Source organism: Trifolium pratense, linkage group LG3 (assembly GCF_020283565.1).
Source record: "Trifolium pratense cultivar HEN17-A07 linkage group LG3, ARS_RC_1.1, whole genome shotgun sequence".
In the NCBI taxonomy this organism is placed as follows: domain Eukaryota; kingdom Viridiplantae; phylum Streptophyta; class Magnoliopsida; order Fabales; family Fabaceae; genus Trifolium; species Trifolium pratense.
Genome location: NC_060061.1, coordinates 12,813,710 through 12,839,852, shown reverse-complemented (window position 1 = coordinate 12,839,852; position 26,143 = coordinate 12,813,710). Strand labels below are relative to the sequence as shown.

The window sequence follows — 26,143 nt, the reverse complement described above, 5'->3', positions numbered from 1 at the left end:
AATTTCTTTTAGTTTCCAAAGGAGAAGAGATTAAGAGAATCCCTTTAAAAAAACAGATAATCGAAATCATCACCTCATGCATACTATTCAAATCAATTACCATTAAATCAAATCTAGCGACTTAATAATTTTAAATTTTTGTAAAAGATATTTTTATAATGTAGTACTATACTAAATAAGACTGAGATATATTTAAAATTTGTGTCATGTTAACTTGTGCCCTTAAGCTACCTAAAAATAGAAATATAACATTTAATGATACAAAAAATTTAATGTTTAGAAAATTAAATACACCACACGTTCAATAAATGTTTTCCATATTTATCTTCTTAACATTTCTTAAGGATTCTCTTAAAATTTTGAATGATTAAAAGTAGTAAGTTGTGAAGAAAAAAAAACATTCAAGAAATTTAAAGTATGACTAAGTGAAATTTTAGATATTTATAGTGATAAAAACTTATTTAACTCTTTTTATTTTTATTGAAATACAATTAGCTCAATTCATTCCTAACTAAATAGGACATATGACCATGAATGAATTTGGGGAACTATAACTTTTACTAACATTTACTAAAAATATGGGTGGAATTTTATTTTTTTTTACAATGAGTTGGGGATCGAACCCATGATTTATAGAGTTACTATCTAAACTCCTTATCACTAGACCAAACTCAGTGGCTTAAATGGGTGACATTTGAGATAAGGTTTAATATATTTTTTGTGTCAATAAAAGTTGTATATTTTAATTTTTGTTTCTATAAAAAAAATTCATATTTCAATCCTAAAAAATGTCTGTAATGACTAAGGTACCGTTTGACCTAGTTTTTTATCCTCTTATTTTTCCTTAGAAGTAAGAAGCTAGGCCATACAACAATTTTTAAAAGTTCTACTAAGAAAAAAATAGCTTCCATATTTTAAGAAAAATTATAATATATTATCAAACACTTCTTTTAATCTTATTATAATAAAATAAAAAACAACTTTTAACCTTTTTTTTAATAAAAAAAATAAGATTTACCAAACAACTTCAATTTTAGTTTTAAAGTTATTATTTCTACCTTTATGATTAGGAAAGCTTCTACATCTAAAAAAAAAAGTTAGGTCAAATGGTACCTAGTTTATTTTCATGTTTAATGGCAATGTTATTTTTTTTTACTAAATGAATTAATTAAAAAAACATGTACTCAAAATAAATAAAACAAAAATAAAGAAAAAGATAAGAGTGAAAAACGTGTTTGTGAGAGAGAGGTACTATACTCTACCTGCGTGTAGCAATAACAGTTGCTCCAACACAGACCGGATTCCTCCCTATCTCCGTCACGCTCCGCCGTCTCCATCGCATCCGTCGCCGTTCTTCCCATCTGGTGCGTTCTATTTACCCTTTGCTTTCCAACTTGTAAATTTTTTAATTCAGTTCTTTTGATGCTGACACTGGTTACCTCGATCTCGATCCTCTTATAAGAATTTTTCAACTCGTAATTCATTTAGATCATCACTTTAATCTCCGATCAAGTTGTTCATATTCGAATTATGTTCTCAATTTATAGATCTTAATTTGTATTTTATGCTGATTTTGTTTCGATTTAGATCAATGCGAGTAATGGATCATAATTTTAATCTGTCGCATAGAAAGGGTTTAAGATCCGTGATTAATTTATGATCTAATTTAATCAGAATTGCGATTTTGTATGTATAAACTTATTGTTGAAATTCCAACTCAAATTTGAAGTAGATGCTGAATTGATTCGTAGTAATAAATAGATACTATGCATTTTATTGATCAATGCTATTATTATTCATTGTCTCTGTGTTTTAGTGTTTCCTTGTTTATGTTTTTCAGTGATACCAAATGGCTAACAGAGCTCAAGTTCCTACCAACAATTCATCGCTTATTGCCATGATTGCTGACGAGGTAAGAGTGCGGCCATGTTGTATATACTTTCTTATTGTGGGCAATTTTTGGATTTTCCTTAGAAGTATATTTAAAATCTTTAGTTTGTCAAGGTTGGGATAATTATTGAGGTTACTAACTTCAATATTCTTAGTTCACTACCTCTACTTTGATTTGTGACTTGCAAAGTAGAGTATGCTAAGTTGAAATATTCTGGTTGTGACTCTATTTATAGGTTAAGGAGTGCAAAGAACACTCTCTTTAACACTCGCTCACTTATTGGGTGAAATCAATATAGATCCTACCACTTTTTGTGGGACTTGTTTCCAAAGTGAGACCTACATTGATTTCATCCAATAAAACAATGAGTCTTAGAGAGAGTGTTGGAAAGAGAGTGTTCATAGCCCTCTCTTATAGGTTTTGTGAAATGTAATTCATGTGATCATGTTGTCGAAAAGACTGTCAAAGCAAATGATAACTAGGATGCATGAAAGTTCAATAGGTTTTAGCTGTGAAATCATTGTGGTTAATATATTGATGCTAGAGAAATTTGTGATATTTTGAAGATCTATTTTGCTATTGGCATACAAGTGAATGCACCACCACAGACTAATTAAGAAAATAAACTATAGTAACTATTGTAAATATTCCTGGTGTAGGTTAGGTTTCGGGTTTCTTGGATGGTTCAAATTTAGGGGTTTTAGAAAATAAGTGGATTCATAGGTTCTCGAGGAAGGAACTGTGGGCCATAAGATGGATTAAGGAGTCAGATTGACGACATTTTAGATGCTGCAAATAGACACTAATTTCGTGTTTTATGAATTGATTTTCCTTATATTGATTCTAGCAAAAATTAACAGGATGTGTATAAAAGAGGGAATTCAGGCCGTCCTCATTCAAAGAAATTAAATTTGTCACTCTGATAAAATTGAAGAAAGGGATTTAGAAATCATAGGAAAAGAAAAAAATCACCAAGATGTCATACTCATGGTTGTTGGGCATCATCCATTTAGTTTGATTGCATCACATACAGTCAAGGAGGCGCAATTTACTTCCATATCATATAAGCTAATATTTTATTGATATTTTGATAGCCAAATTTGTCAATGAAATAGTAGTATCATTACCCTATGATTTGTACCAAGTAGTCTTAAACTGCGGGTCCAATTAACCTAAATCAGACCCGGTCAATGTCTAATATAAATGGAACCCTGAAATAAGAAAATAAAAAATAAACTCCCCCCAAAGCTTAAATCCATACAATGACCGTTGGAGTGTTGGAAATGACTCACATGAGTACATACTTTGACTATACCATCCTAGCAGCAATGCACTAAAATATCCATAAGGCTGAAAAATGAAAATATAATTGTCATTTGAAGTTTTTTAATCTTTATAACTAAAATCAAATATAATTTAGTCGGAAAATTGAACATTAGAATTGGTCCAAATTAATTTGAATTTAACTAGTGAGATATTTCTTTGTTTGAGCTTCTCCTTTTTATATTCCAATGTTGCCCACGTTCCACTTTAGATTTAATTTTTTGTAACTGGTATTCATTATGATTGAAATTATTAAATGTTATGAGCTTTTGATTTCTATTTTATTTTACACAGGATACCATAGTTGGGTTTCTTTTGGCTGGAGTGGGAAACGTTGACATACGTAGGAAGACAAATTACCTTATTGTGGATTCAAGTAGGTCACTCAACTATATTTTACTCACTATTATTTATGAAGGTTCCCCCATACAATTTTTCTTGTTAACTTATACATCTTGTCCATGAAGAGACTCCTTGCTTGTTTAACTAATTTTCAGATTGTGGTAGATACCCCGATAGGAAAGTACATGTGTTCTTTTATGTTTTATAAAGACTTAATTGTTTTCTATTGAAGACATGCGTAGAAATAATCCGAATGATTTCCATGACCCTTATCTTTAATTCTTTAGCACATTTCATAGCTTAGACAGTCCCAAAAAAATTCATAGCATATTTATTTTGTGTATGGGCTATTTTTTATAATGGTTATTAGTAGGTATCCGAGGTTGATTGGTACTTGAACCTCGGGTAGTACTTCGATTACTCACTACAGAGTGATAACATACCATTTTTTTTTTACTCTGGATAATGTGTCAAGTTATGAAAAAGGCCTGCTAATTTCTTCATCAGTTTGAAATCAAATTGTTTGACTATAACTTTTTGTTTCATCTCTTGATTTTGATTTTCAGAAACAACTGTCAAACAAATCGAGGACGCATTCAAAGAATTCACATCACGGGATGATATCGCAATTGTGCTGATTAGCCAATTTGTAAGTCATATTTCATGGCCATAAAATTGACTCGGGCTTTGTTCTTGCTTCTTAATTAAGTAAAACACTATATCTTTTCTGGCACTGTTAGTTCCTACTTCCTAGGGCCTGAGACATCCAAAGTAATTAGTTCCAAAATACTTTTTACTTATCCTTACCTATTATGGTTGAGCACATGCTCTCTAGTGTTGTGAAAAATCCTGGAGGGAATATTTTAATCATCTACTGCGGCAGGTTCCAAAACTTACATGAGGTTAATGAATAATGCTATATTACTGGAGATTTTATTGGACAGACTAATGTGACAGTACCAATGGGACTCGCTCATAAATTGGCACTTCTTTTGATAGTCACCCTTTGGGTTTAAATGTTGGCAAATTATATTATTGCAAAAAAAAAATGTGGACAAGTTATATGGTCTCTCACAGTTGGTTCAGTTATTAGTTGGATACTTGGATCCGTCCTTTTTAGCTCATTCAGCCATTGTAATATCCTACTTGGGATTTAAAAACTATTTCATGCACCCAGTTCATATTTGGGAAACCTTCTTGCTTATTTGCCTTTTGCAGTCTTGGGTTATTTATTAAGTCAAAGATCTTATAATTTCTTTAACTGTGCAGGTTGCAAATATGATAAGGTTTTTGGTTGATAGTTATAACAAGCCTGTTCCTGCAATTCTTGAAATCCCTTCAAAAGACCACCCTTATGATCCTGCTCATGATTCTGTTCTTTCTCGGGTTAAGTATCTCTTCAATACTGAATCAGTGGCAGGTGATAGACGCTGAATCGCCGTTTGTTGCAGCTTTTTGGGTGTTTATTGTTTTCTTTGTACATTAGGGTCCAATAATCTTCTCTTGAAATTCATGAGTAGAAGCTTGAATAATTTGTACTGTTTGATTATAATTTAAAAATCCTGTCATAGATATTCAAGATTGGCTAATATATTGTCACCTCGGATTAAATATTAGCAAATATGAACTTATATGATTGCTCTCCGATTAATTTCAAGTTTCAACTATCTGATTGAAGATTGCATGTTATGACATAGTGTTCTTTAATGATGCATTGTTTTCATCTAGCGCATCATCGTTCTCTTCAAACAAACACCAAAATCTTGACTAGAATACCTGTAATAAGAACGGTATGTTTGTGTAACAATATTATTTAAAACAGAGAAGTGCTTTATCATTTTTTTTATAACATTTGAGTTCTTTTTTCATGTTTGGACATGAATTTCAAACTTCAAATTTATAGTTTCTTTTTCCTTGTTCGATTTCAATATAAATATATCTTATGCCATAAAAGAAAAGCATAGTTTATTTTTTTTTTTTACAATATGGAATCAATGAGGAACTTACGACCTCATGCATAGAATATCATAGATTTGAAGCTTGAAAAATATACGCACATGGATGAAGTACAAAACAACGACAAAAATGTCATGATTGAGTTACAAGAGAATTGTCATATGATTGAGTTAGTTGTGAGTGAATTATTGAGTAAATCATCAAGTTGATCCTTTTCTATATAATACTCTCAATAAGTCTTTGACTTTTTATATATATTAGAAAAGCAAACTCGCATCATTTCATTAAATAAGAAATGTGCAATATAAGGAGGTAACAACTTAAATATATAGCGACTAGAATAAGAAATGACCTATTTATATATTTTAAAATTGGTAGACTAAATTTTCATTTTTAAACTTTTAGAAATAATAGAGATAAAATCTTGAATAAACTAAAACAAGTCAAAGAAAAAGTAACTACAAGTGCATTCAATGATTTAAAGCATTATACATAAAAAAATGATTTAGAGCAGTAAATTATTACAAAACAAAAAGTAAAAAAACTCATTGAAAAAGAAAAGAGTAAAAAAAATTAGAACAAAAAAAAGTAAATAATTTTTTTTAGGACAAAACTTACATGCATTTCTTACTTTTCCACTCACAAAGAGGTTGGTTATTTGTGTTTTTTTATTTTGAAAAAATAAAAGAAAATTATTTTTTAATAAAAAAAAAACTACCTCTTTGTGAGAGGAAAAGTAAGAAATGCATGTATGAAAATGCATGTAAGTTTTGTCCTTTTTTTTATTAAGAAAATGAAAATAAATGAGGTAATAAGAGTCAAAGGCTCTTGCTGTGGAAAGGGTGCGAGGTTTGGTTACTGCTTTGAGCACCAGAAACCTCAGGTTTGGACTCACCACTCTTCCCCTACCTCTCTCCTAACCCCAAGTCCGGATATCCGTTATTCCCCCACCAATTTTCCGAACCACCGCAAAAATTTCCAAAAAAAAATAAAAAAATGAGCGCTAGGGTTCCGGTGCAGCAGCAACAACACTACAATCTCAACTCTCCCACTTCCTTCATCGACAGTCCTCTCCACGTCCTCAACTCCGTCGACGCCAGAACTGCCGCCTCCTCCATCGACGACATCACCACCTCCGACGACCACGATGCTACAGTCTGTTTGCCCCTTCACAGTGTTGAAGTCGATGAAGATCGGTCCAGTCTCGAAACCAACGAATCTTCTAGAGGACTCTACGATATCTTAACCGTTGAAGGTAACATTCTGTAATGATGTATAATTCATGTGCTAAAATTGAATTGAGGTTAATTGATTTTTGTTGTTGAATTTGTGGAAGTAGATGTTTTTCCAATTGAATCAGCTAGGGCGAGGTTTATTCAAATTTTGATGGATTATTTTATCGAGGATCGGGTAATTGAAGTTGTTGATCCTTCTGATCTTGATTATGGTGATCAAGATAAAATGAATAAGAGAAGGACTAGAGAGATTCAGTATGAAGGAGATCCGAATTACGCACTGCCTTTGATGTATGTAGCGAATATGTATGAGAGTTTAGTTAATGATGTTAATATTAGGCTTGCTTCTTTGAATGGTATTCGCGATAAGTCTATTGGTGTTGCTCTTGAAGCTGCTGGTGGTTTGTATAGAAGACTTGCTAAGAAATTTCCTAAAAAAGGTTTTTAACATGTCCTTTCTATTTTCGATGTAGATTAGATTTCACTTGCGTTTTTTGGTTTTAGCCATTTAGTGTTTGAAGAAGAATTGTTCTATTATGTATCGTATAATGTATTGGCTGTAACATTTAATGTCTTCTATGTTGTTCGTCAACAGGACCATGTACGTATAAGAGAAGAGAATTGGCAACTTCGATGGAAACGAGGACTAGGTTTCCGGAACTAGTTATACAAGAAGAGAAGCGTGTTCGCTTTGTGGTAGTTAATGGATTAAGAATTGTTGAAAAACCAAATTCCGTGCCTATTGATGATGCTGAGTGGTGAGTTGAGTGTTGTGTTGTGTAGTGTAGTGTTTATTGTTCGTTTACTTAAAGATTCTTTTAGTTGCGGTGGCCTTTTATGATTGACAATGTGTTTTCTTTTCTAATATGTTTTCTCTTTAGCTGAAGATCTGCTATTACTGCTATGCTTGAATTTAATCTGTTGATTTTTATTTCATAAGCCATATATGCATATATGTGGGATGTTTGTAGGTGCGATTAGTTCTCATACCATAATTTTATCATGTCACTGTTAAAACAATTCTCTCTAATGCTCGGCTTGCCTGTTCCAGTTTAACATGGATGACTATATTCTCAAGCTACAGATCAGCATAATAACAAAATTCGTTACGATGAGACTGATTGAGCATATATTTTTTATTTGTAAGGAGTATAGCCCTGGTATCATTTGCTTTGTTTTTTGTTTTAGGTTTAAAAAATTAACAGGTCGAAATGAAGTAGCAATTTCAGCTGGTGATTACAAATTTTACTCTCCAAGACACAAGTATAGGCGTGGTGCATCAATGTCACTTCCAAATATCGCAGATATGCCTGTAAGCATGATTTGCCTCACTTCAGAAAATGAAGTGCTGTTTACGTGCAATGTTTAAACTGTAACTTTGAAATTGTGCTTTACCAAAAATGCTATTACTAGCATGTGCTGATTATGAATAGAATGTGATTTGGCATCTGCTGCCTTACAATATAATGTTTGATATGTCTTGATATATTATAAAAATGAGATTGTAATACTATTAAAGGTGGCATAAATGGTAATTGCTCAGCAGTTCCTTGTTTCCAAACTTTATGGTGTTGACTTTTTTGATTTATTTTTACAGGGTTATCCTGGAGCAGACAGTTCTACAACATTGACCACTACTCAAGGATATCGCTCAGTAAGTAATATAAAGTTAATTTATATTATTATCTTTGTTAGTTTGTCATCAGATGGGATGGTTAGTGGATGCTGTTTTTGTCACTTAAGTATAACTTTCGCGTGTGGACTGAAGAAATGTAGACGAAGGCAATGATTCCATTAAATTTAAGTTGGCTCAAATATAGACTTGGTCCTTGTGGTGGTTAATGTCACTCCTTGATAATAAAATCACAATAAAATTATAATTAGCACTTGATGTTAACTTTTTCTTCTCTCTCAGCTCTGTTGAGTTTGTTCATCGCGTTTTCATGTCCATGCCTTGATTGTGCTATTGCATTCTAGCATGGGGCGGGTCTTGAGACTTTTTTGGCTACTTCTAAGTTCTAACAATGTTTTTATAATGACATGGGACTTTATTTTCCAGCCACAGAGTCAGCAGCAAACCCCTGGCAAACATCACTTGCAATCACTACATCAACCACAGTTTCACCCTGTTCTCCAGAGCAATCAAACTATGCACCAAAGTCAGCATGTGGGGCCCTATTCTCATAACCATCAAAATGGTTCCCCTTCGCACCTATCTGAAATTTCTCATTCTCACCAGCCATCAATACCGCAACACATGAATTGCTTACAATCCTTCACAGGTGGCCATGTTGCAGGACGCATGCACATGCTGGTGAGTTTATTGGATAGGTTCTGTTTTAATGTGGACGATGAAACTTTTTATAAAGTGAGTATAATGTTGTTGCTATTCAATTTGCATTTACGCACCGTTTGTGTCATTTCTCTAATTGCACGCTGGGCTAATACTTAGCTATTATAGTGTTTGCTCTGAGGTTATCCTTTCCCTTGCATGTTTTTCAATATTTAGACAGCTCTGAAATTAAATGTGTTTTGCATTTCTCAAACCTCAAAAGGACTGCTTACTAGTTTGAAATGTCATTAGACCGACCTTATTTAATCATTTCAGTCTGATATGGGGCAGATTGAATAATGAATATAGTATGTTTCTATAATGCTATCTGAAACACATGACTAAACTAATTGGTTTGAATGATTTTGGTTGTTTGATATTTCATAAAACTATTTTATCTTATGCTGAATGTATGATGTTGCACAGCCACCAAGTCCTGCGAAGTTTTGTGATGAATGTGGCGCTCCATATTTGAGGGAAACATCCAAGTTTTGTTCTGAATGTGGTTCAAAGAGGTTAGGAATATGACAGATTTGTACAAGCCTAAGTAATCCATCCATTGTTTTGCGATTCACCCTCATCATTCTTTTTTATCACTGGTGTATTCATGAATTTCATAGTTTTTCATGATATGACTAGTTTTACATAGTATTCTTATGTTTTAGAAATGTATTTAGGATAAATAGAAAAAGAGTGCAGTTTTGACTTGAATATGTAGCCTGTGTAAATACTATCAACCTGGTTTGCACTTGTGCCAGTTTTGTGAATATAGAACTTCAAGAAGCTGAAAATGACAATTTTACTTACATTTTTGGCTTTTTGCTGTTTTTGTAACAGTATGTTACTGACCTTATTGGAATCAAAATATCTTCTACTAGTACTACCACAATTTCAGCTAGATCATCCTAATCATTATTACTATCACCATCATGTTTGCTGTTAAAAAAACAAAAATAAAAACCATCACCATCATGTAGAGTAACTGAATAGTTTATAATACCCCACCATGACCAAACTGAGCTATCATTATCATATCAGTGTTGTTTGTCTTTAATCATACTCATACGGTCATACTCTTGCCATTGTTAGAGTTGCTATAGACAATTAATTGAATTAACCTTCTACTCCTATCTTGGCTATTGTCATCTCCTTCATTATTTGCCACCACTCATTTCACCTATTATTGTCACCCCAATCAATCATTATTTTTAGTTGGTGCTACTACCACAACTTGATATTATAATTACAATTCTATTACACACTAAGAGTTTCTTTAGATCTGTCCAAAAAAATAAGTCTCTTTAGATATATATATATATATATATATATATATATATATATATATATATATATATATATATATATATATACACAATTAAATTAAGGGTTTATATTTAACTTATTGCTATAGAAAAAAGAAAATGCAGTCAAATTGTTTTAATAACTTATCAAAATTAGCTCAAAGGTGTTCCTGCTTGTGGACATGTTATAATATGTTTTTATAAACTCTTTATTAAATAGTCCCTTCGCGGACATCCGATAAAATTTTAACAATACAGAGAAAATTAACATGGCCCCTGCACAAGGATGAACGGACAAAAATAAATAAACTTTCACAAATACATGTTAATTGATTATCTCATTGGATAAATTTAAATAAGGTGTAGGGAAGAAAGAAATATAAAAGGAAAGAAAAATAAGAAAGTTGGAAAAAGAAAGAATAGAGTCATCCATGTGAGATTAGATCAGTTGGTAGAGACATTGCACTGTATGCGCAGGAACCAGGGTTCGAATTCCGGACACTCTTATTCATCTTTAAGTTGAAATTCCCAGCCACTTGACAAAAAAAAAAAATAGAGTCCATTTGTTTTAACTTTTTAAAAAATGATTTTTATTTTACCATTTTTAATTAAGTTACCATAAAAAATATTTTTTAAAATACAAAGAAAACATCATTTTTTAAAGCTAAAAACAAACTGGTCCAAAAACGGATCAGATTTGTTGTGGTATTTAGATACATGATGATATGTTCTACATGACATTCATTATTATGAGTGTTCAATCTCTGCTACTTTTTCCTTTGGATTCCACCTCTCATTAATTTCCTGCGGTCCAATTTTTATTTTGATCTCATTGCTAAGTCCTACACTGCACTTCACTTGGCAATGGTTGTTAGTTATCATATGGAAAATGGTAGATAGAGATTGAATATGGGGTTTTTATGGGCTGAATTTATTTCAGCTAACAAAAATCTAGTCAACTGCACATGTACCCTGCCATGTTGATTATATATAGGATTTAAATTTAAATCTCCAAAATAAGTGGACTGACTACATCACACTAAATGGTGAAAAGCAAAATCCATGACAGAAAGACATTCTTCATTAACTTATAAGTAACAGCAGGTTCCAGATGGGATAATAACTACCAACTCCAGCTGTAGATGAATAAGGAAAAGTTATAATAACTTCAGTGAAACAAGGACCAATGTAATAAATTAAGAAATGACAATGGTGGCAATTGCAGAAACTCCCACATTCTTTGAAACAGAAGCAGAAACTAACACCACAATGTAATAAATTAATAAATGACAATGCCGGCAATTGCCAAAATAACAACTTGCTTTGAAACTTTTATCAACCAACTGGAAAATTTTACATATTACTGCTGATTATTATTATTATTACAATGTGAAATGTATAGAAAGAAGCACAAAATCATGTGTAAGGAAAATGTGTTTTATTTTTATTTTTTTGATAAGCAAAAGATGAATTATAAGGAGTAGAAAATGTGTTTTATTAGAAAGAAATGTGGATAAAAACCTAATTACAAAGATTGAACACTACTTCGGGGGTCTGTATCTCCCTATGCCTGAAGGCTGCGATCTTCTCTCAAATGACAAGAAATTTTTCACTCTCACTCCTGATTAATTATATACAACATAACCAATCTGTAAGACTGTAACTAAGCCTAACTAATATTTCCCTAAACTGATTCAAAATAGTCTCAGTGGGGCCCCATGGTTTAATATTGTAAAACTTGATAAGCAACAATCGTCATCATGTAATATCGACTAGGATCACAAACCCTTCTACTGTCAATTCCTTGGAACAGCCTCATTCATAGAATATGAGCGTGTAGCTCTACGACACTGAATGAAGATTTTATTGGAAGAGTTTGCATTTTGGTTGCTCGCTTTCTAAGAGAGCCACGACTATAGATTACCCCTTCTCAATGCCATCAAATGTTGGAATCCCTGTATGTCCGGCCTACGTAGAGAAACTTGCTGTATAAGAGCTATGTCTAATAGAGAGAGTTGAGTTGAGATCACTACTAAAGTTGTATGTGTTGACAATATAAAATAGCAAGAAAGTATCTTATACCTTGTCTAATATGTTTAAGCAGTAAAATGTGCTTCCACTATGGCTGAACTCTTCTGCATCTACTATAACGAGGATTCACTATCGAGCAAGAATCAGTCCTTGGGTGGGATGCACTAAACCGGAGGAATTATGAAACACGAGTATAGAAGTGAATGTGCTGTAGCAAAGGAACAGAGACTGAGTCAAATTGCATCAAATATATAGAGAAATCTGTCTATATACAAAAAAAAGTATCCAGCAGCCATACCTACAATTATGAGCTTTGTAATTAGAATTCAACCAAAGAATATCAAGACTTTTTCGAACCAGGATAGCCTCATTTTATGGTTTCTTGAATCTTGATGATCACATGAGAAACATAAATATTGAAAGGCACACCTAAACAAACTCCTTGAGAATGAGAATGCATCAATTAGAGCAGGCAATTGCCAGTATATAATGATGCATCAAATTCATTTCAATGAAGTTACTGAACTTTGGCAAAAGAAATAAATAAATGAAAGAATCAACATTTTGTGCCACAAAAATAAGACTGAACCAAACCAAGTTTGAAAAACAGGTTTTTCTTCTCAAGTGTGTATTAGAGGGACTTGTTATGTCTCCATTTTCGAATCAACTAGGCCCATCCTCAGCATATCATTATGAAGTTCCTTTGCTTCATTTATGTCTCCTAGCTCATAATATTTTCTCAAAAGACGAATACAGAGAACCTGGTCAGGAATAATGCCCTTATTGAGCATCTCGTTTAGAAACGACTTTGCCTGTTGTACCTCACCGCAATACGACAAACCCCAAACCAACGAAGTATAAGCATGCAGATCGAGCTCCATACCCGATTCAACCATTCTATTTAGCAAACTCAAAGCTTCTTCAGGATTACCATGTTTCAGGTTCCCATCAATTAAAGCAGTATAGACTAACTTATCCGGCCTGATTCCCTTATCCAACATCTCATTGAACAGCTTATTGGCTGCTTCGACACAATCATTTTTATAAAGGCCATCAATTAGTGCAGTGAATGTCATAATATTAGGTTGCAAACCAGTTTTAGTCATGTGGTCGAAGTAACCGACAGCCTGTTGAACCAAACCTTTTTTGCATAAACCATCAATTAGTACACCGTAGGTTACGACCGTTATATCGACACCTAATTCCTGCATCTCTTGTAATAGATTAACAGCCGTTGTGGTTTTTCCAAACTTAAAATATGCATCCATAAGGGATGTGTATATATAACTGTTTGCTGTCAGACCATGATCCTTCATCTCGCGTATTACAGCTTCAGATTCTTCTATTTTATTTTGGCTGCAAAGGCCCCATATTTTGGTTCCATAGAGTGTAGGGTCTAGTTTGAAGTTTTTCTTGTTAATTTCCTCCAAAATATCCATGGCTTTCTCCATCATCTTGGCTTTGGTATATCCATGAATAAGGGAAGTATAAATTTGCAGATTAAGAGCCACTCCATCATCCAACAATGATCTGAATAATTCTTCCGCTTCTTTCATTCTACCATCTTCACAAAGGCCATCCAGTAATGCAGTATATGTAACGATATTTAGGCTAAGGCCAGCCTGCAACATCTCATTTGCCAGTTTATATGCTTCACTCAGATCTCCTATTTTACAATTTGCATCAATCAGAGACGTATATGTAAACTCATTAGGTTGAAGACCAACTCGTATCATGTCAACAAAAAACTTAATTGCTTCCAGCATCATGCCGGCCTTGCAAAATGCGTCTATCACTGTACTATAAGTTACGACATTTGGCTTCAACCCTCTTTCCTTCATCTCACGCAGATAACAAAAAGCTTGAGGAATTCTTTCAAATTTACAGAAACAATTGATTAAAGAATTAAATGTTATCACATCAGGTTCACACCCTGCATCCTTCATTTCCTCAAAAACAATAACCGCTTCGGTCAATAATCCCACCTTTCCATACCCATCAATAAGACAATTATAAGTGACTACATCCGGCTTAAGGCCCATTTGTTTCATCCGTTCAAACAAAATCCTAGCAGTTTCTAACTCCCCTTCTTTGCTCAAATAGTCTATCACTATATTATATGTGAAAACCGAGGGCGAAAGACCAGCTCCAACCATCTCATTGAAAAAACTCAAGGACAATTTCCCTTTACCTGATTTTGAAAGCTTGTGAAGAAGCTCATTACATGACCGCACTTTTGGCAGAACCCTAAATTTTTTCATCTTCCAAAAGCATTGCCTAGCTTCCTCAAGCATCCCCAATTCAACCAAAACACCAAACAAAGCATCAAACACCCTAAAATTTGTCCTAAAAACATTCCTAGTCGACCACAACATATCAAACCAATCACACCCCGGAATTTCCCTCCTCAGTAAAATCCACTCTTTAATAACATTTTTGGCATCAAAATAAAACATTCCACAGAATAAAATATGAACAAGAATACAATAAGATTCATTAGTGTGGCGAAAACCAACTTGATTCCCTGCACTACTATAAAAAAACTTCAATGCCGATTTTGGGTCCTCTTTCAAATTAACCAAAACCTTAGACACCCAAATGGGTGCAAGTGCTGAATCAAACAAATGAGGGGCATTAATCTGCGAGAAACTACGCACCGATTCTGATACAATGTCATCAAAAGAAGGTTTTGAGCTAAAAGGGTATCTAATAACACAAATAAAACTAGTGAAAAAAATCATGGGGGAACAAAAAATTGAATTTTGAGAAGATGGGGATGATAGATTGAACAAAAGGGGAAATGGGTTTGGATGAAATGAGCTTACTCGAACACCAGTGATGTGGAAGAGGTTGCGCCCAAAATGCAACATGATTTGGTCAAAATAGATTCAATTGGATTCTGATTTTTCATATTGAGAAGACTGAAAATTGGGATTGGGACATTACAAAGTTTGATCCTTGTGATGGAATGGAACGATGAAGATGAATGAGTAGAACAAAGAATGCATGTTGATTTTGTTGTAAGGGTTTAGGGTTTCGGTTTTGTTCAATCGAGGTTTATAATATTTGAGTATTTAACTGTGTCTTCATTTCTTATTTTTTAATAATAATATCTAAGACCATCTCCAATGGTGTAGTACCTATTAGGTACTTATGGTACTTATTAGGTACTACCATTGGAGTATCATCCATTTGAGTACCTATTAGGTACTACTTCTAAAATAAGAATCATCTCTCTCCTGTTGGACCCACCTTATTTTTCATTAAAATATTATTTTCATCAGCCCACTTTATTTTTTATATTCAATTTGAATTAATGGTACAAAAACACAATTTTATTTTTGTACATCACAAAAGCATAATTTTTGAATTGGCATGCCTCTAAAAAAATTTAATGTCAACCATATAGACGTTGGTGCAATATTCGGTAAATAGAACCTAATATAATATGGGGTATTATTTAGCCGATGATATTTATCCATAATGGGCTACACTTGTCAAGAAGAGCACAAATTCAAGATAGGCGAACTCATCTTCAACTTCAACATGATCTTGTCGAGCATATTTGGCAACGTTTTGGGCATGATGATCAACAAAATTAATTGTTTTTAAAATTATGTAATGTTATTTTAAATTATTTTTTAATTATCTAATTCTTAAAATTTGGCAATATTATTTTAAATTAAATTTTGAATTTTAATTATTTTTCGAATTATAAAAAAATAGTACATACTAATTTTGTAATTTTATCATTCAATCAATTTATATTATAAAATATATAATTAAATAATAAGTTATTGTAATGATGTGAAATTATTGATAGGACCCATTTTAGAACTTTTTAAGAAGTGCTCTATTGGAGGGGTTGAGTACCTATTAGGTACTATTATTAAAAAATAATAAATTAGTGATGTGTCAATGTGGGACCCATTTAAGTACTCAAAGTTGGAGTGCTCCATTGTGGATGGTCTAATAACTCTAACTTAGCACCTCTTAAAAAAATTTAAATTGTCTCACTAATAACTTTATATCTTATTAATAATACTACATTTTTATAAGTAGGTCACACAAAAATATATTATAATGAGGAGAGAGGGTACCTATTTGAGAAACAGTATCTATTAGGTACTCAATGAGTTTTGCTCTAATGGTAGTACCCATTAGATACTTATAAGACCATCTCCAATGGTGTAGTACCTATTAGGTACTCATGGTACTTATTAGGTACTACCATTGGAGCACAACACATTTTAGTACCTAATAGGTACCACTTCTAATATAAGAACTCTCTCTCTCTTCTTTTTATGAGACCCACTTTATTTAATATATTAAAAAAATTTAATTTGGCAATATTATTTTAAATTAAATTTCAAATTTTAATGATGTGGAGTTATTGATGGGACCCATTTTAGAACTTTTTAAGAAATGCTCCATTGGAGGGGTTGAGTACCTATTAGGTACTATTATTAAAAAAATAATAAATTGATGATGTGTCTATGTGGGACCATTTAAATACTAAAAAATAGAGTGCTCCATTATGAATGCTCTAAGTACCTAATAGGTACTAGCATTGGAGATGGTCTAATAGTGCTGTGTTTTTTTGTTTTTTTATTTTATAATAATAACTGGATACACAACACCAACTAACCGCATGCATAACACCACAAATATATTTTAAAAATTAATTCCTTTTATCTAATTCCTCGTGTATTAATTTTATCAATAAAAAAAATCTCATGTATTAAATAACTCTTAAATTCATGCATGTCATGTGATAATATATGTGTGTGTGTTAGAAATAGAAAATAATTGTAATGTCTAACCGTTTATATATGTTCCATTACCATTACTACCAAATGCTCCAACTAGTCTACCATGATCTTGGTTGCTAAGTTCACTCCAGGTCTTTTTTCACATTCCCAACACCACCATCATCATTACTATCAAATGCCCCACCTATATCAGGTTCATTGTTAAGTTCACTCTTAGTCTTTTTCCCATTCCCAGCAGCACCACTCTTTTTCACTGATGCTCCATCACCATTACTACCAAATGCTCCAACTAGTCTAGCATGATCTTGGTTGATAAGTCCACTCCAAGTCTTTTTCTCATTCCTTGCACCACCATTACTACCAAATGCTCCAGCTAGATTAGGTTCATTGTTAAGTCCACTCCCAGACTTTTTTCCATTCCCAGCAGCACCACTCTTTTTCACTGATGTTCCATCACCATATTACTACCAAATGCTCCAACAAGTCTAGCATGATCTTGGTTGCTAAGTCCACTCCAAGTCTTTTTCCCATTTCCAACACCACCAACACCATTACTACCAAATGCTCCAGCTAGATCAGTTTCATTGTTAAGTCCCCTCCTAGACATTTTCCCATTCCCAGCACCACCGCTCTTTTTCACTGAAGTTCCATCACCATTACTACCAAATGCTCCAACTAGTCTAGCTTGATCTTTGTTGTTAAGTCCACTCCAAGTCTTTTTCACTGAAGGTCCAACTACATTACTACCAACAGGTCCTCGAAGAGATTGAGATCCAAATGTAGGTCGAACCTTGGAATTACGTAGAGCTGGACATTTTTTGTCATTCAATAATTTTCTGTATCGAGTTGAAAGGGCTTCCTCAATCCTCGGATACAAAATATGTTTCACAAGCATATTAGCCTTAACACAATTAAACACTTGAGTAACAGTCATATACTCAGTTTTGTATCGATGTATCACAACAATAAGGGCATCAATTTATAAGACTTGTAGTTATATATTGGTATCTAAAATAAAAACCAGTTATTACCCTCATCGAAAAGACTCCACAATCTTTCAACCTTTGAACCATAATTTTTCTTCATCCATAGAAAGATATTGAATAGGAGTATTCGAAAATAAGAAGTTGATAAAATATAATGCTACACAAGCATTTTATTTAAGCATCACAAAAAAAATTGTGAGACCCTAAACACGATAAATAAAGCTCAAAACATAACTTTAAGCATCAAATTCATTCTCCCACAACCAGAACACTAGAAATCAAGGAGAAAAGGCAGAGGAGATAAATGGTAACCAAAAAGGGAGCAGAGGAATCAACTTCCATCATATTTTCATCTCTTCTTAGGATATATTGTAAGGTTACCATGGTTATTGAGATCATGTTACCATGTTTATTTTAGGCTTAACTACATATTTGGTCCCTTACGTTTATTTTTGTTTTTAATTTGGTCCCTTACGTTTATTTTTGTTTTTAATTTGGTCCCTTACGTTTAAAAAGTATCAATTTGGCCCCTTACGTTTATTTTAGGTTTCAAGTTAGTCCTTTCCGTTAGTTTTGCCACTAACACCGTTTGAACAGTACACGTGTCAGTGTGTCCAAGTGCCACGTGTCAGTCCACATATGCAAATTGGCTGCCACATATGACAAAATTGACGGAAAGGACTAACTTGAAACCTAAAATAAACGTAAGCGACCAAATTGATACTTTTTAAACGTAAGAGACCAAATTGAAACCTAAAATAAACGTAAAGGACCAAATATATAGTTAAGTCTTTATTTTACTTAAAACAATATTAGTTGTTGAACGATTCTAATATTGCACGAGTCCCTGTAGATTTGATATTTTATCTTGATAAACCGACATACTATTGTATGAGGATATGCTCAAATCCTCTTTATCAACCTGTTACATCCCCCAGATGAAAGTGTTTGACATAACACATTTGTTTGAAAAAACACGGGATTGCTACTTAACGCGCGAACCCCTTTGAAGCAGTTCACATTTTAAAATGCAAACTAGTTGACTAGTTTACAATTTAAAATGCGAAACATTGCCCTATATAATATGAGTCGCGCAACGTTTCTCCTCTCGAACTTCAATCATTACGATCAACTTAACAATTTCAATATTTATTTCAATTCAACTAGAATTTATAGATTTCTTCTGACAAAATAAATTCAATTTTCTACTTTAAATTTGGCTTTGGTTAAGTACGGTATGATATGCAAGCAGGCAAGCACGTGTCAACATGATTAGGGTTATCATCTAAGTTAAACTCTACTCTAATTATACTTTGCATCACAAACAAGACAAAGTGATAATTAGTGAGAAGCACTTAACAAGAGTGATTACAATTATTTGTCAAAAAAAATATAAAAGTGATTACAATTACAACATCATAGGAGGAGTGTAGAAGTGGACCACAAAAGCATCTGATGGGAGCTAAGAGAGGGCAGTACAACAGTTGACAGACAACTTTCATTGCTGCATCTTCTTCTCTTTCCACTCTCTCTCTCTTTGTTCATTCAAACTTTCATTCATCAATCATCATCATAACAGAAAGAAAGAACAAACAACATTGTCACCATCTCAACAAGTACATGCTTCCATTCACCACAGAAAACATACAAATCAAGAACATTATGTAAAGATTGCATTTTTTTCATCATCAAGTACAAACCCATTTCTCAAATATGGATTATGAAAGGATTCAAAAGCCTCAGGTTCATTTCTATCTATATCTCATTTGTTCTAACACCCCTTTTAGCTTGATTTGAAGTTTTTAACATTTCACTCTTATTACCAGTGTTCTGTGCTATTTGGAAACTCATATATCAATGTTAAAGTTGTTTACTTTTCTCGAGTTTGCTGCAAAGTGTAACACTTCTTTCTGATCTGTTTGATTCTGGGGTTCTTTAAAAAAAAAATTTTTTGGTCTTATTGGGAACTTGGGTTTGTAGGGTGGTGGTGGATTTTCACCTGGAAAATTGAGGAGCATGCTATTGGGTGTGGAGAAGAAGAGGAAACAAGAGGAAGAACTTGATTCTAATTTCACTCCGAGATCTCAAAGTTCAGACATGGATGAATCTGGTATGTTCTTTCATGTGATTTTTGTTCTTGTTCACTTGAAAATATAATGCTGCTCAGAAATAGTGAATCTTAATATGCCACTGTTTTCATAAGCTCTGCTATTCTAGAGAGCTTATGAAAAAAAGTTGAAAATAGCTTATGGTCATATCATAAGCTCTTCCAAACAGTCTCACAAGTGCTTATGCCAATAGACTGTTTGGAAGAGCTTATGAAAACATGTTGAAAATAGCTTATGGTCATATCATAAGTTGTTTTCATAAGCTCTTCCAAACAGTCTCACGAGTGCTTATGCCAGTAGACAAGCTCAAATAAGCCAATCCAAACATGCCGGTGTTTGTTACTAACTTATCATGATAGAGTGGCTGGTGTTTTTTATTTTGATTTCGGTAAGCTCACTTCTGTTTGACGTATCTTTTACAGGTGGTAGCAGTTCCGATTGTAAATATGTAGATGTTGTGAGTGTTCATCCGGAATATTCAACTTCGACAGATCGAACCTGTAGCGTAGAGGCAGATAGTAATGATCGTTTGGCGAAAGCTAATGCAGTTGTGGCTTCAAGGAATAGAATCCTGGAAGACCCTTCTTTAGATTATGATAGCGGGTATGATAATATGATCATGTCGCCATCAATGTTTGAATTTCAAAAGGCTGAGCGTGCCCCACCAAGAGTACCTGTGGGGCCTTTCTCAAAACCAGCACCATCTAAATGGGATGATGCGCAGAAGTGGATAGCAAGTCCGACATCAAACAGGCCAAAGACTGCACAGAACCAGGGGCAAGGTGGACATGCAATACCGCGAAAGGTTGGTGGTCTTGGAAGCCGGCAACCTTCAATGAAGGTTGTCGTTGAAGTTCCAGATCAAAAAGAAATTGCTTTAGATGAACCGGATACTAAGCAAATTGATGCAAATCAAACTAAGATGGAAGGTGATGGACAGAAGTTTGTGAATTGGGATGATGACCCCTATGCAATTGCAAATGCTTATGGTAAACTTTTGATTTTGATTTTGATCACTTTACCGATCCCTTCAGTAGTACTGAAATAAAGGGTTCTATTACTGCCATTCAATTTTTTTCAAGACATTTTATAACATGGTCAGAGTGTAGTAATTATAAAATAAAAAGGTAGCTAAGAATTTAACCAGAAATGGAGTGGTAGGAATATCCACTTTTTCAGCACTAAAAAGCTGGTATATAAATTTATTCAGTGTAATTTCTGAGAATTATAGGTGAGCTACTGAGATGCCGAGGTGTTTCCGGTCTTTTATTATTATTCTTTTGGTAGGAAGTGTTACAGGAACCCAATTATAATAGATTAGTCTCTATAAATAATCCATTTGTATCCTTCATTTCACATATCTTCAACATGATTCCCTACAAGTTTTACTCAATTTTCAAGCTCTAAAGCTTTAGTTTCTCCTTGCATTCCTCTTCCTCCTCTGATAAATAATGTCTTATCAGAGCGATACCTTCAGCTTCTATCCCGGCAACACCTCCTGCTGCCTCACATGGAGACCTTTTTACAGTTATTTTTCATCTACTATTACTCCTTATGACTTACTCCATTATATGTCATCCAAAGACTCTGCTAGTGTGTGTCGTAGACCTTTGGCTTCTTGAATTAGATTTTCCATGCACATTCACCGATGGTTAAAGATAATTATGTTGATTTGTTTATAGTTTTGCTCAATTCTTGTTACTTACGAAAACTTAAGAAATCATGTTTTAAAAGACTTTTAAACTAAGTCCTAACGGTAACAGCAAAGTCATTTGAGTAAGCACATTGGATTTTACTTGGGCAAATATTTTGCGACGTGGGAGACATGCATGGATATGAAATTGACTAAATGATATCCTATGACTAAATGTTAAAACTATGGATGTAATTGGATTTGATTATTTGAAGCATTTAAATAAATAGACTAGTTTAATTTAGTAATTATAGTACATGTGACTAACTATTAACTAATTCATCTTTGTTCTGCTGTTTTCGTTCGGCTATTTGATATCAGGGGTGAGTCTCAGCCAGCATAATTCATCCATTGCTGCCCAGAGTGCAACAACATTTGTTCCCCCCCCTTCAACAGCTCGATCTGTATCGATGAGAGATATGGGAACAGAAATGACACCTATTGCTAGCCAAGAGCCATCAAGAACAGGTACACCAGTAGGGGCAACAACACCAATGCGGAGTCCTAATTCTTCCCGGCCTTCTACTCCCACTAGAGCCGCCCCTTCATCAAATTTAATCGATCCACGTAATGACAATAACAAGAACGAGTTGTCTGAAAAGGAGCTACAAATGAAAACCAGGCGAGAAATAATGGTCCTAGGGACACAACTAGGTAAAATGAACATTGCCGCCTGGGCTAGCAAAGAAGAAGAGGACAAGGATGCATCCACTTCACTGAAAATAAAAACAAGTGAACAACCAGTGAAGAGTGTCGTTGAAGCACGTGCAACAGCATGGGAGGAGGCTGAGAAGGCCAAATATATGGCCAGGTAAGTTTAATCTCAATTATTATGAATCTTATCACTTCCATGGCCAAATCAAAAAATATTAATGCTATAAACTGCAATGAAGCACTTAAGTGCCCTAAAGTCTTTGATCTATAGCAAATAGCAATTCAAGATTAAAAAAACAAGGATTACATAATCGACCTCTAGAAGATTTTCATTCTTACCTAATAATAACTCCTTTTAATCTTATCGTTAACATTCTTCTAATAGGGGCATGGTGTTGATTATGCAGATTTAGGCGCGAGGAGATGAAAATTCAGGCATGGGAAAATCATCAGAAAGCAAAAACGGAAGCCAAGATGAGAAAAGTTGAGGTGTGTACATCTGATTTATTTTCATCAGTTATGAAAATACTATTTTATATCACCTCCCCCATCAGAAAAATGCTAATGCTAATAATGTATTGTTTGCAGGTAGAGGTTGAAAGAATACGGAGCAAGTCGCATGACAAGCTGATGAACAAATTAGCAGCTGCGAGGCACAAAGCTGAGGAAAAGCGAGCAGCAGCAGAAGCCAATAGAAATCATCAAGCTACTAAAACTGAGGAGCAAGCAGAATATATCAGAAGAACTGGTCATGTACCTTCTTCATATTTTTCATTTTCTTGCTGCACTTGGTGCTCTTAAAGAGAGCTATTCCTTGTTTCTTGTTAATGTTTTGTTTCTCTATAGGTGTTCATTTTCTTTTGCTGTCTATGTCCAAGCATGTTAAATATATGCTTGTTGTATTTTCCTCATGCTGTAAAATGATATTACATTTTCTGCATAAGAAATTGTCAGTTGGAAGAGTTGCTATTTTGTCCAGTTTTTGTTTGATAATTATTCGTACAAAATCATGAATGAAGTCTAGTGTTTTCTTCCGCGCCGACTTACTTGTCAAACACTGAGAAATTTGTTGAGTATGAGTTAGAACATTGTTACAAACCAAATCTGGTCTGTATTGAAGCATTTCATGCTTAAGTTTAGATATAAATTAGCTATAAGCAAATATAATTTTAAGATTGACGATTTGCATAAAAATATATAGGTTAAATTGCATTTTTGGCCCATAAGTTTTAGAATATTGCGATTTTAGCCTCTATGTTTTAAAATAGTACTTTTGGCCTCATATCTTTATCCCTTTTGCAAAAGGTTAATTTTTTTGACCAAACCAATGTTGATGTGGCAGGTCACTTAAGTGACTCAGCTGCCACGTCAACTTTTTTTTATCTAATAATAATTAAAATAAAAAATAAAAATAAAAGGAGAGGAATAAGTCACGTGAGATCATCTCTCATATCTCACTAATTCATCTTCACCTCCTCTGATTCCACTCATGTCTCTTTAATTTTTTTCCTTCTTTCCATCGTTGCATGAAAATATCCATCACACACTCACCTCCAACAAAGTCTTTCATTTTGCTTTAGTGAATGATTCACTTCAAATTCTCATGACCTTGTGATTCAAAATCATGTTAGAAAGATAAAAAAATAATTGGGATTAAAAGAATTTTATTTGGTTAGTAACATCAGAGTGTCAAATTATTAAAGTTGGCATGTTTTTCTCTTCAGGGTGCCCTGTGTGTCTTGGTGCTCTGATCTGTGTTCTTTGGTGCTGCACTTTTTGGTGTTTTATTCTGGTTTCTTTCCTCTGTATCCTATATGTTGGAATATTTTACAATATTCCAATAATATTATGTGGGCAAATATCTTTATATAATTATATTAGCTATTTATCAATTAGGAGCCTTAATTGATTAAGTGATCAAATAAAGTTATAAGGCTAATTAGATTTCTATTTAGAATTAATTAACTAATTAATTGGATATGGGCTCAATATGAGTGGATGTCAAGATGGCCCATTTCGGAATAATGGGAACCCTAATTGGCCATCACCTTATATATAGGCTATGGTCCCCAATATACCGTACATGAGCAAATAATCTCTTCTCCCCATCTGAAGAGAACTCAAGGCATTAGGGTACCGGTTGAGGAAGAACCATACAAGCCAACGGATGCTCGTCGTCCGTCTCTCTCTTTGTGTTTCAGGATTACAACGGTTAGTTCATCTAATGGATTCGTTATCCAGGTATTCCTATTACTATGATCTTTGATAAATCAACATGTCGTAGATCCTGTTTTATATGCATGCTTGTGTTTATTTGGCTTCCGCACTAAAGTAAGATTATAGATTTAATCTTTATTATTAAGAGCATGTATATGATTAAATTATTAAGTTAATTCCAACAAGTGGTATCAGAGCAGGTCTACATGTTTGATTTATTGGGATTCTATTTTATGAACCATATATTATGTTTTTATAAATTCTGGCGATTGGTCCTTGCTGCTCAATTTGACAAAGCCTAACATATTAGTTATACATGAATTTGTGGTCTGTATGCATTCGGATAAAAGGCATATAGAGTTATGTGTTCACTGTATATTTAAGATAGCAATAATTTTTATTTGTCCGTCAATCAATTTTTTATTTTTTTATACATGATTTTGCAAAACCTTTGGATCAATGAACGTGATATTGTTCTTAATTATTTTGTTAAAATCAATTTGACGAGATTGACATGCGTGTTAGGTTTGTTTTTATAAATAAACGATATGGATCTGAGTATGAATTTGATTCGGTTGATTTTCAATTTTCTACTCATTAATCTTGGGGGTTTGTTTGTTACGGTGTGCATATATATTGTAACTTAAGTTTTCTTTTCATGCTTGCTAAACATATATAAGAATCGTTACGTTAGCGATGGTTGGTATACTGTTTTCTTTGTTTGTGCTTCAATTGGCTATTGAAGAAATAAAGTTAGAATTTGTGGAACATACACGATTGTTTGGCAATTTTATTTTTATTTAATTTGGGAGTTATAATAAATAAAAATAGAATTACTTTTGAATCATGATTGATATTTGGGAGTTATAATATCAGGATAAAATCACTTTTGTAAAGACTATGATGATTTTCAGTATTATAATAGAGATAAATCAGATATTTGGTTTTCCTTATTTATAAAGTTTGATTATTTTCTAAAAATAAGGATAAGGATTTAGATTTGATTTTGGTGATTTAGTTTTGAAATCAAATCTCTCAGATGATTCAGTTTGTCGCAGGGCATTGTACTTAGATTTGGAATTATATAATTGATTCACAAATTATTTTTGTACTTAAAAGATTATTTTGAGATATAAGTCAATCACTTCTATATTTGGTTTTGTTCTCATATACGGTTATTTTCAGTTAATCAGCCAAGTCTCTCTCATTTAATTAAATTATGATAAAAGCTTTACGGTTAAAATTAAATTTCAGTTGTGTTGAATATTGAAATTATGGTATGGTACAAAGGTTTTAGAGACT

The 26,143-nt window shown here is 33.3% G+C and overlaps 4 protein-coding genes and 1 non-coding gene across 7 annotated transcripts; 4 read left to right on the top strand and 1 right to left on the bottom strand.

The window, feature by feature from the left end:
- The first annotated feature begins 1,206 nt into the window (after nucleotides 1–1,206).
- On the top strand, nucleotides 1,207–5,220 carry LOC123917425 (V-type proton ATPase subunit F). The gene is made up of 5 exons (XM_045969133.1): nucleotides 1,207–1,364; nucleotides 1,841–1,912; nucleotides 3,509–3,590; nucleotides 4,123–4,205; nucleotides 4,826–5,220. The coding sequence occupies exons 2-5, from the start codon at nucleotides 1,850–1,852 to the stop codon at nucleotides 4,988–4,990; spliced, it is 393 nt and encodes a 130-aa protein (XP_045825089.1). The 5' UTR covers nucleotides 1,207–1,364; nucleotides 1,841–1,849; the 3' UTR covers nucleotides 4,991–5,220.
- A 1,102-nt stretch (nucleotides 5,221–6,322) lies between these two features.
- LOC123917399 (uncharacterized protein At2g02148) lies at nucleotides 6,323–9,959 on the top strand. The gene is made up of 7 exons (XM_045969100.1): nucleotides 6,323–6,767; nucleotides 6,852–7,187; nucleotides 7,343–7,505; nucleotides 7,936–8,059; nucleotides 8,345–8,401; nucleotides 8,807–9,061; nucleotides 9,506–9,959. Exons 1-7 carry the CDS (start codon nucleotides 6,509–6,511, stop codon nucleotides 9,605–9,607), a joined length of 1,296 nt encoding a protein of 431 aa, XP_045825056.1. The 5' UTR covers nucleotides 6,323–6,508; the 3' UTR covers nucleotides 9,608–9,959.
- A 640-nt stretch (nucleotides 9,960–10,599) lies between these two features.
- LOC123919170 lies at nucleotides 10,600–10,704 on the top strand. Its single transcript, XR_006813084.1, has one exon. It is a non-coding gene; the product is annotated as a U6 spliceosomal RNA (small nuclear RNA).
- A 1,150-nt stretch (nucleotides 10,705–11,854) lies between these two features.
- On the bottom strand, nucleotides 11,855–15,461 carry LOC123917077 (putative pentatricopeptide repeat-containing protein At2g02150). 2 transcript variants are annotated; one of them, XM_045968698.1, is made up of 3 exons: nucleotides 12,710–15,461; nucleotides 12,463–12,619; nucleotides 11,855–12,348 (listed from the first exon to the last, which is right to left on the bottom strand). In XM_045968698.1, exon 1 carries the CDS (start codon nucleotides 15,279–15,281, stop codon nucleotides 13,056–13,058), a length of 2,226 nt encoding a protein of 741 aa, XP_045824654.1. In that variant the 5' UTR covers nucleotides 15,282–15,461; the 3' UTR covers nucleotides 11,855–12,348; nucleotides 12,463–12,619; nucleotides 12,710–13,055. The 2 variants fall into 2 exon arrangements, with proteins under 2 accessions (XP_045824654.1, XP_045824655.1); XM_045968699.1 differs by having other exon boundaries at nucleotides 12,714–15,461.
- A 4,028-nt stretch (nucleotides 15,462–19,489) lies between these two features.
- On the top strand, nucleotides 19,490–23,586 carry LOC123916843 (remorin 4.1). 2 transcript variants are annotated; one of them, XM_045968407.1, is made up of 7 exons: nucleotides 19,556–19,912; nucleotides 19,996–20,066; nucleotides 20,150–20,279; nucleotides 20,700–21,266; nucleotides 22,292–22,781; nucleotides 23,032–23,113; nucleotides 23,213–23,586. In XM_045968407.1, exons 3-7 carry the CDS (start codon nucleotides 20,186–20,188, stop codon nucleotides 23,423–23,425), a joined length of 1,446 nt encoding a protein of 481 aa, XP_045824363.1. In that variant the 5' UTR covers nucleotides 19,556–19,912; nucleotides 19,996–20,066; nucleotides 20,150–20,185; the 3' UTR covers nucleotides 23,426–23,586. The 2 variants fall into 2 exon arrangements, with proteins under 2 accessions (XP_045824362.1, XP_045824363.1); XM_045968406.1 differs by lacking the exon at nucleotides 19,996–20,066 and having other exon boundaries at nucleotides 19,490–19,912.
- Nucleotides 23,587–26,143: the final 2,557 nt, after the last annotated feature.